Consider the following 14,768-nt stretch of genomic DNA (forward strand, 5'->3'; position numbering starts at 1 on the left):
ACCCCCGGGACTACAACTGCTCCCTGGACATCAGAGATGCACAGAGAAGGGACTCGGGGACATACTTCTTTAGGGTGGAGAGAGGGTCTTATGTGAAATATAATTACCTACAGAACCAGCTCTCCGTGCGTGTGACAGGTAAGGAGCAGACTCCAGGTGAGGCCACAGGGAAGGACAGAGGTCCTGGGTCAGAGCCGGGATGGGACTTACTTCCTGGGAGGGACTGGGGGTAACCCATGTCAGAACTCAGAGGCAGGAGCTGAACCAAACCCTGAGGCTTCTCTCAGGGCCTCACCTCAGACCCTCTTCCTGATTCCCGTGTCTCCCCATCTCCTCACAGCCCTGACCCGCACACCTGACATCCTCATCCCAGAGACCCTGGAGTCTGGCCGCCCCGGGAACCTGACCTGCTCTGTGCCCTGGGCCTGTGAGCAGGGCACGCCTCCCATCTTCTCCTGGATGTCAGTGGCCCTCACCTCCCTGGGCCCCAGGACCCACCTCTCCTCAGTGCTCACCCTCACCCCACAGCCCCAGGACCATGGCACCAACCTCACCTGTCAGGTGTACTTCCCTGCAGCTGGTGTGATGGTGGAAAGGACCGTCCAGCTCAATGTCACCTGTGAGTGTGTGGCCAGGATGCCCAGGTCCCTGAAGGGGTGAAGGGAGGGAAGGCCAGCCTGGGATGCTTCGTGCTTTAGTCCTGGAGGTCACTGAGTGTGAGACCTAGAAGGACTCAAGCCCTGTCCCTCCTTGTTTCTGTGGTTTCTGGGAGTAGGGGGATGCTTACATGTATCTCACTTCACCCCACCCCACTGAAGAGGAAAATCCCCTCTTCCCATCCCAGGTGCCACACAGAACCCAACAACTGGTGTCTACCTGAGACACACCACAGGTAGGAAGGAGCCTCCTCCCAGGGTATAGAGAGTGGGGCTCTTCAAAGCTCAGCCAGAGTTGGGTCCCTGCATCTTTCTAAACTCACCCTGGTTACCAGGACCCCCTGTGTGTGAACTCAGTGTTTCCTCCCCCTCCCCAGCCCCCATGGCCCTGTGAGCAGCTGTCCGCATTGGCCCCCCCTCCCACCACATCTGCACACCCCCCCACACCGGTATCAGGAGAAGAGGAGAACAGGGCAACATGCACCCAGCAGATCTGCCCCTTATCATGCATCTCCTGATGACTCCTCCTGGCCCATCTTTTATTCTCCCTAATAATTGCTTATTTATGTACTTCTGAACAGGTAATATATTCACATAGACAGACTTTCAAAATGCACAGCAGAATTTGTCTTCAGATACCCAGTCCCCTCCTGGGAAGTGACCCGTGTCCATAGACTGCTCTGAGCCTTGGTGTGTTTGCCTAGGGGATCTGAGGGTCCTCTGATATCAGTAGTACAGACTGCCCTCGATCTTCTCCTAGACTGTGGAGTATTCCTCCCCGTGGGTAGATTATGATTCTGTGTGTGTCTTCTAATGGGAAATCATGGCATTCATTTTATTCTACTAACAGAAACACTGCAACATTGCAATCCATAGTCTTGCATCTCATTCTGTGTGTGTGTGTTTATGTCTGTGGGATACATTCCTAAAACCAAAATAGCTCGATCGCAGGTTCTTTGAAATCTTGAGAGACGGGACCAAATTTTCTCCACAGAGGGTGGACAGGTTTATGCTCCCAACAGTCAGGGCTCAAAGTGTATGTTTTCACCAAGCTTGCATGGGATGAATGTTCTGATCTTTGCCAGTATTGGGTGGCAACTGCTATCTCCATCCAGTATTTTTTATGTATATGCAGTATTATTTCCTTGAGGAAAAATTCACCTAAAATGAACTTTGCCATTTTAACCATTTCAAAGTGCAAAACATGTGGTTCTCAGGACATTCACAGTGTTGTAGGACCATCACCACTACCTGACTCCATCCGCCCTGCATTGTCATCACCTACCTCTTAGGCAGTCACTCCCCATTCCCCCTCCTCCTGACCCCTGCAACCACGAATCTGCCTTCTGTCTCTGTGGATTTGCCTACTGGGGATATGTCAACTAAATGAAATCCTACAAACTATGGTCTTATGCGTCTGGCTTCTTTCATTTTACCAAAATGTTTTCAAGGGCCATCCATAGGGCATGTATGAGTACTAATTCCTTTTTGTCTGGATACTATTCTACTGTATGGATGTACCACATTCTATCCATCCACTGATTGGGTGATGGACATATGGGTGGTTTCTGTTTGGGGCTATGATAATGCTACTATGAACACTGAAGGACACGTTTTTGTTTGAACATTCTTTTCAGTATTTGGGAGCATGTGTTGAGGAGTGGAAATGCAGGGTCAAGGCCTAGTTTCTATGTTTTAACTTTTTGAGGATAATGCCAGACTCTTTCCCACAGCGGCAGCACCATATTACACTCCCACCAGCAGTGTGTGAGGGTTTCCATTTCTACACATTCTTCCCAACATTGTTATTTTCCTTTTCAAAATAATTATAGCCTACCAGTGGGTGTGAGGGAATATCTCAGTGTGGTCTGGTTTGTATTTACATAATGACTAATGTTCATTTTTACATGGACATATTTGTCATTGATATATCTTCTCTGAAGAAACTTTTTAAGTCTTCTGCCCATTTTTAAAGTGGATTGATTGCCTTTTTGTGGTTGAGTTGTAAGTGTTCTTTATATGTGCTGGATACTATCCCCTTATCAGATCTGTGATTGGCAAATATTTCTTCCCAATATGTAGGTTGCCTTCTTACATTCTAAATAGCATCAAATGAACAAGAGGATTCATTTTGATGAAGTCCAGCTTATGCATATTTGTCCAGTCCTACTGCTGGAAGGGCAGTGTATGAGGTGGTATGAGGCCCTGGCACAGGTGGTCCCACATCCAGTGATGAAGGAAGGCTTGGAGAACCAATGTCCGGAGCCCCGCTGGGAGTCAAGGACACAGGGTTGCATTCAAGCTCATGAATCTGTCCTCGTCCAATGTCCCTACAGGAAAATCAGGGCCTGTGGCAGAATTGGTTTTGGTGGCCATTGGGGAAGCTGCTGTCAAGACCCTGTTCCTCCTCCTCTGCCTCATCATCCTCATGTGAGCACTGCCTCAGGGGAAGGGGAGGGGTGGGGAGGGTGGGGGCATGTGACTGAGTCCCAGAACCAGTGCAGGAGGGACTGAACAGGCTGAGGATGGGGCAGGTGGGAAGCCCACCAGGTGTGAGGATTCCACCCTGTGTCCACGATGAGATGTGCCTGCTGAGCTCAAGGTGATCTGTGGGACCAGACCTGCCCTCTCCCACCTCAGTCAGTCCTCCAACCCCTTAACTGGGAAAAGGGTGAGTCAGTTCACCCTGCACACACATGATTAGACTGAAAGACCCTGGTCTCTTCTTTCAGAGGGAAGTTCTTCAGGAAGGAGACAGCCAGGCCTGCAGGGGACCTGGCGGAGGCAAACATGGCCCCCAGTTAATCCCTCAGGTGAGTGATGTGGGCAGCTCACCACCCAAGATCCCACCAACACCTCCCCCAGGATGGCCTCAGGATTGCTCCACTCAGCATGGGCAATGTTGAGCTACCTCATTCCTCCCGAACCTACTTCCCTGCTGAGTTTCTCTCACATGGTTGACATGGCTCCTATCTCTAGACCAGAACCGCAGTGTGGTTCTCCACTGTGACCTCCCTCCCTTCTGCTTGATCCAGTACATCACTCAGTCTTGTCCTTCCTTCCTCCTAAGCTCATCCTGATGCCAGTCTCCTCCCCATCCTGACACTGCTTGTTCCTATGGCCTCCTGTCTTCTCTGGGCCTCTAACCCACCAGCCTCCTGCCTCCCCTTCTCTCCTCAACTCACTGAGCCTTAGGAGATCAATATCATCCGCTTCCTCCACAGCATGAACAGCTATGATCCCTCTCCAGAGTCAAGACCAAGGTACAAAAAGCTGGATTTGAAGGCCTGGCATGGTCCATTCCCTGCTAGACCTTCCACGAGATCTCTACCTCTCCCTGCATCTTGCAACGTCTCCACACCCAGCTGGGTTAGGGTTTTCCTGATCTGAGACTTTGCATGTGCCTTTCCTACTCCTGAAGTGCCCTTTCCTCCCCAATCCTGCATCTCCAAGTCCTAATCATCTTCAGGCTCAGTCTTAAAAGCCACCCAGCTCTGTGTGTGTGTGTGTGTGTGTGTGTGTGTGTGACATGATTTTGAATCAAGTTGTACTCAGTTATTAACAGACTCTTTCAACAAGTACTATTGAACACCTACTATATGCCACCTAGTTTGGGGTGCATCAGTGAACACAGCAAAATCTCTGTCATCAAGAACCTGTCATTCTGGAGACAAGAAATCAAAAGAAATAAATAAGAAATAATATTAGAGCATTTTGGGTAGAATATGTGTTTGCAGAAAAACCATGCAGACTGAGGAACACGTGACATACTGGGGACCATGTTCTGAACCAAGAGTTGAGGAGGTGACATTTGACCAAAGACTTGAAGGCAGGTGACAAAGCAGGTTCTATATTTGCCTGAGAGAAAATTATCCCAAGAAATGGAAAATGGGGAAAGGTGAGTGAAGTAACTCTGAGACAGGAGGAGGGCTGGTGTGGAAACCAGAGGCTGAGGTTGAGAGGACAAAAATGCAAAGTGGGGATGCTGGGACGATGGTGCTGATCTGGTGGGGGCGCAGACCTTGTGGGATGGGGGTGCAGACCCCATGGGATGCAGACCCCAAGGGTGTGGAGACCTTGAGGAAGTGGAGACCTCATGGGGGTGGAGACCCAGTGGTAGGAGTGCAGATACCATAGGATACAGACATTTTCCTGGTGCAGACCATGTGAGCCTTGCAGAAAATGCAAGAAATCTGGAAGCCTTTGAGGAGAGCAGAGATATGATTGAACTTTCCTTTCAATAGGATCCCCATGGCTGTTTTGCTCAGGACCAGCCAGAGTGGGTCCATGACAGCAAGACAGAGATGGGGAAGTGCACTGCTGGCTACTTCAGGTGGGACATGATGCTGGCTCCAACCAGAGAAAGTGGGGACTTATTTTTGGATATATTATGAAGATAAACTGAGCAGGATATTCCAATGGATGTGGGGAGTAGGCGAAAGAGAGGAGAAAGAATGATGCCCAGTGTCTTCCCTGAGCATCTGGCAGGATGGAGTCAAGGACTTTAGAGATGCTCATTCTGAGAATGTCAGGGATGGAGCAGGCTGTGATTGCCTGGAATCAGCAGAGGGGTCCAGGTGGGAGATGTTAAATCCTGCAGCTCCTGGAAGGGGATAATCGATAGGGAGGAAAGGGACTGACTGCACATAGAAAAATAGAGGCACTTGGAGAGACATTTGTCACTGGGGACCCAAGAATGGCAGATTTGACAAAAGGGGCAGGAAAGGGGTGAAGATGTGGTTGGAGCAAGTTCAGGAGATTCAGGGGAGATGGCAGAAGGGGTACAGACAACCTTGTGAGGACTTTGCTGCAAAGAGGAACAGAGCAAGTGTCTGGAGATGCGGGTTGTTTTCTGTCCTTCTCTGCATTCCTCCTGGAGGGGGCATCTCTGATTTCCCACCCGTATTAGCTTCCTGGGGCCCTTGTAACAAATGCCACACTCCTGGGGTCTTAAAACGAAAGAAATGTAAGCTCTCACAGGAAGGTCAGAAAGCTGTGTTAGGAAGGAGACACATTGTTTCCCTCTACTGGGAGATCTCCCTGGGACCATGTAACACAAGACAGGTGAATCAGAGGAAAGTATACAAATGTATTTCATATGAGATTTATGTGGCACAGGAGCCTTCATAAGGAAATGAAGACCCAAATAAACAGTTAAACCTGAGGCGGTTTTGCTAGATTTGGTGAAGAGTGAAAAGTTGGAGCCACACCTGGGAGAACAAAGGGTTTGACTGTGGGTAGTAACTGGAGGGGCTTGATGAGACCTGCTTGCCAGATCCTTCTCTGGGTCCACCTGTCATCAGACATGTGACGCTCCATTCCTCTGGGTAGAGGGAGGGAAAAGTCACAAAGTCCTTCCTCCACCTGCCATTTCTCAAAATCCTTCAGCCTGAAAGGGTCACGATGCCAAGGTGACACATCTTGGGGGCTATGTCCTGAACCCCAGAATCCAAAGCAGCTTTGCTGCACAGAAATCAAGAGTGGTTGAGCTCCATGCTCTCCAGAGGCTCAAGGAGAGAATCCTTCTCCTGCTTCTTGCCCGTGATGGTGGCTGCCAGCATTCCGTAACGTGGGGTGTCACTGCTCCACTCTGGGTCTGTGGTCATGTTACTTAATGCTGCTCTGTGTGCAGGAAGTCACCCTCTGCTTCCCCTTTAGAAGGACACTCTGATAGATTTAGGACCCAACCCAGATAATCTAGGTTGATCCCCACAGTCCAGATCCGTAACTTCATCCCATCGGCAAAGACCCTGCTTCCTGTAAGGTAACATCTAGTTTCCAGGGATTAAGATCTGGGTATGTTTGGGGTCATTATTCAGCCCACTGCTCGGCCCAAGGGATTTTTCCACCCCTATATGTCCCCATCTGGCCCCCTGACCTTCTTTACTTTGCTCTTCCATGTCTTGATGCACCAGTGGTCACCTCGGGCATGACACACATCTTGGGGAACAGGGACCTGCAGTTCTGTAAAAGCCACTATTAACGGAGCTGAAAGAAAAGTGACAGAGAGAAAATACCTACAAATATGTATCTGATGAAAGGGTTGTATCTAGAATATATCAAGGCAAAGCAATAAGTAAACAAACAAACAAAACCTAATTGTATAAAAAATTGTGTCTCAACAACAAAAAAACAAACAACTGTATTTACAAATTAACAAAGGATTTGAATAGATATTTCTCAAAAAGTATCCAAATGACCACTAAGCACATGAAATGCTGCTCAACATCTACTATCAGCAAAATGCAGATAACAAGCGCACAATGAGAAACCCCTTCACACTCATTCTGATGGCAATTATGAAAAAAACAAAATGAAACAAAAAGCAGGAAATAACAAATGTTGGCCTGGATGCAGAGAAAGTGGAACTCCTGTGTTTTGCTCTTGAAATTGTAAAATGGTGCATTTGTTGTGGAATTAGTACGGCAGTTCCTCAAAAAATTAAACATGGCATTACACAGCTGGGTATACACCCAAAGGATCCAAGGTAGGCACTTGAATAGATATTTCTACATCCTTGTTCATGGCAGCATTATTCATAAGCGCTAAAAGGTGGAAGCAACCCAAGGGTCTACCAACAGATTAACAGATACACAAAAGGTGGTATGTCCATACAATGGCATATTATGCAGTCTTAAAAAGATGGAAAGTTTGACACATTCTACAGCATGGATTGAGCACATTATTCTAAGTGCAATAAGCCAGTCACAAAAGGAAAAATCCTGGAAGATTCCACTTACATCATGTATCTAGAGTAGGCAAATTCATAGACACAGAAAATAGAATGATGGTTGTCAAGCTCAGGGGATGGGTGGGGGACAGGGGGGAATCAAGGGTTATTAATTTAATCGGCACACAATATCAGATTGGGATGATGAAAAAAGTTGTGGAGATGGACAGTGGTGATGATTGCACAACAACGAGAATGTGCTTAATACCACTGACCTGGACAATGGTTAGAGGGTAAATGTTTTGTTCTGCATATTTTACTCTAGTAAAAACAGAGCAGCCAAAGATTTAAATCAGCCACTTCAGCAAAGAAGGACAATGGATGGCAAATGAGCACATGAAAACATGCTCACCCTCACTTGTGCCGAGGAAATCCCAGAGTAAAACCAGGATGAGATACCAGTGCACACCTCTTGGAAGGGCTAAATAACCCAAACACAAATAAAAGAAAAATCCTGGTAATGTCAAATACTAAAGAGAATGTGGAGCAACCAGAACTCACTACACACTGTTGGTGGAAACACCAAATGGTACAGCCACTTTGGAGGACATTTTGGCAGTTTTGTCTCAGTTAAACCTACACCGCTTGTGGGACCAAGCAACTCGATGCCTAGATATTTACCCAGTAGAAATAAAAACACGTTCCCACAGAAGCCTGCCTGTGAATATTGACAGTTCCTTTATTCATAGCCACCCCAAACCTAGAAACAACTCCAATGGTCTCCTAGGGATAGTGTATACAACATGAGGGTACAGAGAAACAGTGAAGTGCCAGCAGCAAATACAGTAAAAAATTATTGGCATACATAACCAACAACATGGAGGGCCCTCTAATGCAGTATGCCAAGTGAATGAAGCCAGACTTTGAAGGCTACTTTTGGTATAATTCTGATTCTGTGACATTCAGTAAACAACAGAACTATAGGGATGGAGAACAGACCAGCATTTTTGCAGAGGTTATGGTTGGAGGGAGGGTTTGGCCACCAAGGGACAGGAGGAAAAGCATTTTGGGGAATGGCACTCTTCAGTCCCTTAACCGTGGCTATGGTTACATAATTCTATACATCCATCAAACTTCACAGAATTGTAGGTAATAACAAGTGAATCTCACTATGTCTAATTAGAATAAATTAATAATTTAAGAACACATTGAGAAACCACCACCCTTCTGCTAAAATTTAAAAGGCTGTCAATATCAAGTGTTTTGTTTTGTTTTGTTTTTAAAGATTTTATTTATTTATTTGACAGAGACACAGCGAGAGAGGGAACACAAGCAGGGGGAGCGGGAGAGGGAGAAGCAGGCTTCCCGCGGAGCAGGGAGCCCGATGCGGGGCTCGATCCCAGGACCCCTGAGCCGAAGGCAGACACCCAACGACTGAGCCACCCAGGTGCCCTGTCAATATCAAGTGTTAAGAAGACTGTGGAGGAACTAGAATTCTGGAACATTGTGGAGAGGAGTGGTAAAGGTTCAATCTATTTTGGAGAGTAGTTTAGCAATTCCTATTAGTGTGAAATATGCAGTTACTCTTTGACCCAACAATTATACTCTTATGGAGGGGTCTTCTCTCTTCTTTAGCATTTTTTATGTCTATTTTTTAATTGAAGTATGGTTGACACAATCTTATGTTAGTTTCACAATTATACTTCTTGTATATACTCATGAGGATGGAAATATGCCCATAAAAAGTTTCACTTTCATATAGCCAAAACTTGAAAATTTCAAACGTGAATTCAATAGGTGAATAAATAAAAGATTATAATATACCCATATCATGGAATAATACTTAGTAATCATATATTATGAACTACAAATTCAATTTGGATCAATTTCAAAAGTAGTATGCTAAGTGAGAGAATCCAGAACACACAAATGAGTACATTTCTAGGAAATTCTCAAATAAGCCAAATTAATTCACCATGACAGAGACGAGATCAATGTTACCTGGGGCTGGAGGTGGCAGTGATGAGCTGCAAAGAGGTTCCAGAAACATATTTGGGTTGGTGGTTATGTTCTATGTCTCCATTGTGGAGGTATACATTTGTCATAAGTCATAAAAATGCGCACTTCAAGTGGTTACGTTTTATCTTATAAAAAGTACAAAGTTCATTAAAGAAACATCATGTGAACTCACAGAACCTTCCAGTCCATGAAAATGGTATAACTCTCTTTACTGTAAAGCCATCACTTTGGGTTTTCTGTTATGTGCCACAATCCTACATTTTGAATAACCTAGAATAAGGTGTGATTTTACTTACTGCAGACTCCATTCCTCATTTATCAGATGAGGTGCAAAATAGCTCTATGTTAGTAATGTTTAAGGAACATTTCTTTAGGTACTACTGCTGTGTTTGGAAGGCTTTACAACTGTATGATGGCAAATGCAATTATATATTTATATTGTATATATAGGCATCAACGATTTGCCAGATGCGGCTCCACAGAGTGAAATGGAAAATCACATGGGCAGAACCTGCGATTTTAATTGCAGCTGCATATTCATTCCACTTATGTTTTCTGCAGTGACATGTGTTTTGAGCCACGTTTCACCTTGAGAAGCTGATTTTTAACATCACAGGAAATGCTAATTTCTATGAAGAGGAACTAAAAAAATTGCTTCAGTCCATGCACCGCTGCATAGACAGCATTCATGGAAAAGATTTTCCACTGGTTCATGAACATTGTTCTCCCTTCTCTTTTACATGAAGATACTACATTGTTTTCATTTTGGAGATGCCTTTGAAACTTCATGAGTCAGCATAATAGAAGTAGAAGAAGAAAGGACCCATCCTTGTATATTTAGAAAATATCCAGTAGGTCCACAGACACATTTAAAAAGTCCAGGTGTCTGCAGGTGTGAACCTCACAGGGACAAAGCGAAAGTGCAGTGTGTCTACGGAGGAAGTGGCACCCTGGGTGAGGACCATGTCAAGGGATGAACCAGGTCAGGCCCAGCTGTCTTGTCTCCAGTTCAGTCAACATAGATGTTCACTAAGTATTTGGAGAATGAATGAATCAATGAATCAATGGCTCCTGCCTTCTCTTCACCCAGGATCCCTTTTCTTCTGCCCCAGAGGCTCACACAGACCTAAAGAATCCTCCACCTTGCAGGACAGAACACCTGAGGGTCTAGATGAGGCTGTGACCTTCCAGGTCTAGCCAGGAGTTGACTAGCTCCCTGGTGTAGACGATGCTGCTCAGACAAGCCCCTCAGGTGGGAAGACCTTAGGAGATTCACTGTGTCCCATTCCTCGCATGTCCTCAGAGGTCCTGGTCCAGTCTCCGGTGCCAGAGGGAGGTGCCGAGATGGGGGGCAGGACACGGGGTCTGCTGCTGGTCTCTCCTCCCTGGATGGGGCTCCCTGGTCTCTGGCCAAGGGCGTGGCTGCTGTGCATAGAGAGAGGGGGAGCTCTGGCACTGCAGTTCCTCTTCTGTGAACCACAAGGCCTTGTGCTCCTCCCCAGCTTCCCGTGGGCCCCCTCAGCCTCCCTCCCATGGCCTTCCTCTTCTTCACTCACAGGAAGCCCACACACGCTCCATCTCAAAGATGCTGCTGCCGCCGCTTTTTCTGCCCCTGCTGTGGGCAGGTGAGTGGGCCGAGGGTGGGGGGCAGGCGGGTGGGGGCTGCTGCTGACCCTCGATTCCCCACAGGGTCCCTGGCTCAGCGTTCAAGATTCTGGCTGCAAGTGCCGGCGTCCCTGACAGTGCAGGAGGGCCTGTGCATCTCCGTGCCCTGCAGCTTCTCTTACCCCAATAGGTTCTGGACTGAGTCTTTCCCTGCTCTTGGCTCCTGGTTCCAGAAAGGGGCCAGTGTACACCAGGATGCTCCAGTGGCCACAACCAACCCAGGTCGTAAAGTGCAGGAGGAGACCCAGGGCCGATTCCACCTCCTCGGGGACCCCCGGGACTACAACTGCTCCCTGGACATCAGAGATGCACAGAGAAGGGATTCGGGGACATACTTCTTTAGGGTGGAGAGAGGGTCTTCTGTGAAATATAGTTACCTACAGAACCAGCTCTCCGTGTGTGTGACGGGTAAGGAGCAGACTCCAGGTGAGGCCACAGGGGAAGGACAGAGGTCCTGGGTCAGAGCCAGGATGGGACTCACTTCCTGGGAGGGACTGGGAGTAACCATGTCAGAACTCAGAGGCAGGAGCTGAACCAAACCCTGAGGTTTCTCTCAGGGCCTCACCTCAGACCCTCTTCCTGATTCCCGTGTCTCCCCATCTCCTCACAGCCCTGACCCGCACACCTGACATCCTCATCCCAGGGACCCTGGAGTCTGGCCGCCCCGGGAACCTGACCTGCTCTGTGCCCTGGGCCTGTGAGCAGGGCACGCCTCCCATCTTCTCCTGGATGTCAGTGGCCCTCACCTCCCTGGGCCCCAGGACCCACCTCTCCTCAGTGCTCACCCTCACCCCACAGCCCCAGGACCATGGCACCAACCTCACCTGTCAGGTGTACTTCCCTGCAGCTGGTGTGATGGTGGAAAGGACCGTCCAGCTCAATGTCACCTGTGAGCGTGGGGCCAGGATGCCCAGGTCCCTGAAGGAGTGAGGGGAGGGAAGGCCAGGTTGGGCAGCCTTGGTGTTTTACCAGGAGGTCTGGCTGAGTGTGGGACCTAGAAGGACTCAAGCCCTGTCCCTCCTTATTTCTGTGGTTTCTGGGGATAGGGGGATGCCTACATGTATCTCACATCACCCTGCCCCACTGAAGAGGGAAATCCCTTCTTCCCATCCCAGGTGCCACACAGAACCCAACAACTGGTGTCTGCCTGGGACACAGACCAGGTAGGAAGGAGCCTCCCATCCATGGGGCATTGACTGGCCAGGGTCTCTGTCAGGTTGTGTCTGAGTGGGACTTGAGACTCAACGGGTGGGGGTGTGTTGGGGAGCTGTGGTTAGACATGAGAAGCCCCCTCAGTCCTCCTCTCCCATACCCTCTCTCTCTGGTCTTGCCAGGGTGACCTGCAGTTTTCTCCCCACCATCTTGATTATGCTCTTTATCTTCCTCTGGTCTCTGAAGGCCTGAGGCATTTTTAGTAACCTTTATTTTTAGAAGGGGAGTTTTAAGTTCTTGGCAAAATTGGGCTGAAGGTAGAGAGATTTCCCCAAAAGCCCTGCTTTTACATGCATAGCCTCTTCACTATCAACATCCCCCAACAGAGCGTACCTTTGTTACAATTAAACCTACATAGGCATGCGTTTATCACTAACAGTCCATAGTTGACATTAGGGTTCATTCTTGGTATTGTACCTTCTATGGATTGGAGAATTTATAATGACATGTATCCATCTAGTGGTATCATGCAGAGTAGTTTTACTGCCCCAAAATGTCTCTGGGCCATTCTTTCACTATCATTCCTCAGCCCTCACCTTGACCTCTCTCTGAGCCCAGCCTTACCCCCACTGTTCTATTCCCATTGGTAATGACATCTGGCCCCCACCTGGACAGTGAGCCCCATTAGGACTCTTTCGGTGCCCACCATATGGCTGATAGGTGATGCCCAGAGACACATCCCTCACTCTGGGTGTTGGGCTCTCAGGAGACATGGCCAGGAAGGACAAGGAGAGCTGAAGCTCTGAGAATATCACTGCTTCCACCTGCTTCTGGAAGCACGAAAGACCACTTTGACCCTGAGTGATAGGGCCAGTGGAGGCCAGGAGAGGAGATTCAGACACCCTCCCTGGAAGGAAGGAGGGACTTTCTGTGTCCCACAGAGCTCTGTGCATACGTCTCTCTCTCTGGAGTGCCCACGAGGCCCAGAGTCTCTTGGTCCTGCTGCAGCCAGGTCCGGAGTCTGTTGCAGAGAGACCCTGCATGGGGAAGAACTTGGGTCCTAGAAGAGATGACATTTGCTGGACAGGGTGCAGGGGCCAGATGGTGTGGATAGAAGGTGTCACATAGACCATGTCCTTCTGGTGGAGGCTGAGGTCCTGCAATGGGTGGGAGACCTTCAGGGCTGAACCCTGGACAGGAGGGGAAGGGTACTGCTCTCTGCGTGCTAAAGAGGAAGAGACTCATGCCGGCTCATCAAAACTGGAGTTCACCCCAAGTGTCTCTGTCTGCAGGGAAACTGGGGATCTGGTCAGGAGTGATGCTAGGTGCCATTGCAGGAGCTGGCATCACCACACTGTTCGCTCTCTGCCTCTGCCTTATCTTCTTTGGGTGAGCTGGGTGGGTATGGGGGAGAGGGGAGAAGTGGAACTTGCAGGGGTTGTGAGGTCCTGGAGCAAGGGCGAAGGGTGCCAGGTACGCGTGTGTTCCCAGCCCTGGTCCCAGCAGTCTAGGAGCATGGGGACCTTGTTACAAAGCCTTGCTGTGAAGGCTCCTGGGCTCACCCCCCCTCAAACTGCCTCAGAAGAGTGACCCTATGTCAGAGACTCTGGTGTCTCCGTCAGAGTGAAGAGCTGCAGGAGGAGAGCATCCCAGAGAGAAGTGGGCGTGGACGGCATCCACCCGGTGGTAGAGCCAGCTCCCTTGGTGAGTGACGTGGGTGTCCTGGTGTGCAGACTCTCTTCCGCATCTCTTGGGGTGGCCCACAGCCATGCTCCATTCAGCATGTCCAGAAATGAGCTCATCACCTTCCTGCTTGTTTGAAAATGTAGGTTTTATTATCCAGGTGTCTGAGGCCAACAGATCAGGAGGTGATTGCCACTGAAAAGGCACTCTGTTACTCATAGTTCCCAGGAGGAGAGGCACACCACCCCACACAGGACCACATGGGTCAGGGCTAAGGTGGGTCAGGAGGCAGAGGGGGCAAAGGGAGACATGGGTAGGGCCTTTATTGCAGTTTCCACAGGAAAGGCACGGTGAGACAGGGTAAGCAGATTCAGGATTGGCTAGTTTGAATCATTTCAGCAGGCTCTGGGGTGTTGGGGCATCCCTAGTTGTTTGGTTCCTGGCCCTGGGGCGATTAGGCAGAGGAATAGTGGCCCAGAATGTAAGGAGGGGTTGGAGAGTGAGCTTTGGACGGATTGGTTTGCATGTGAAAGGCATGCTTGCAAGCAAGTCCACCATCTCTAGAGATTGGCTAGTTCTGGCCTGGACAGTTCCTCTAAGGTTAGCAAGGCCCCAGATGTCAAAGCCTCAGAAACATGTGGTGAATGCACTCCTAAGCATATTCTTCCTGCTGGTTGTCCACCTCCCTGATGGCACTTGTGTCCCTGACACTCCACCAGAGACCCGACCCTGTCCTGCCCCAGCCTTGCACTTCTTGCACCAATATGCTGCAGAGCACGTCTGTTCTTCTCAGTACAGCATAATGCAACCACTCCCCTTGAGCTGAGCTCCCCTCTTAGTCCTTATCCTGCTGCAGCCCTCCCACCTCTCCTCCACAAAGATCCTTGTCCCATATGCCCAAGTCTGAAAAGCACTCCTCCTCC

At 48.8% G+C, this 14,768-nt stretch overlaps 2 protein-coding genes across 2 annotated transcripts; both read left to right on the forward strand.

Moving 5' to 3' along the window:
* Window positions 1–5: 5 nt before the first annotated feature.
* Window positions 6–3,090, forward strand: LOC116629322 (myeloid cell surface antigen CD33-like; the record flags this gene model as incomplete). The annotated part of the gene is given in 3 exon segments (XM_032399622.1): window positions 6–138; window positions 341–619; window positions 2,993–3,090. Coding segments are annotated over 3 exon segments (510 nt in total), but the record flags the coding sequence as incomplete, so codon positions are not given.
* A 7,840-nt stretch (window positions 3,091–10,930) lies between these two features.
* LOC116629321 (myeloid cell surface antigen CD33-like) lies at window positions 10,931–14,067 on the forward strand. The gene is made up of 6 exons (XM_032399621.1): window positions 10,931–11,000; window positions 11,071–11,418; window positions 11,621–11,899; window positions 12,126–12,173; window positions 13,455–13,551; window positions 13,785–14,067. Exons 1-6 carry the CDS (start codon window positions 10,931–10,933, stop codon window positions 13,981–13,983), a joined length of 1,041 nt encoding a protein of 346 aa, XP_032255512.1. The 3' UTR covers window positions 13,984–14,067.
* The last annotated feature ends 701 nt before the right edge of the window (window positions 14,068–14,768 follow it).

The sequence above is a fragment of the Phoca vitulina genome, unplaced genomic scaffold (assembly GCF_004348235.1).
Source record: "Phoca vitulina isolate PV1807 unplaced genomic scaffold, GSC_HSeal_1.0 scaffold609, whole genome shotgun sequence".
NCBI classification, from domain to species: Eukaryota; Metazoa; Chordata; class Mammalia; order Carnivora; family Phocidae; genus Phoca; species Phoca vitulina.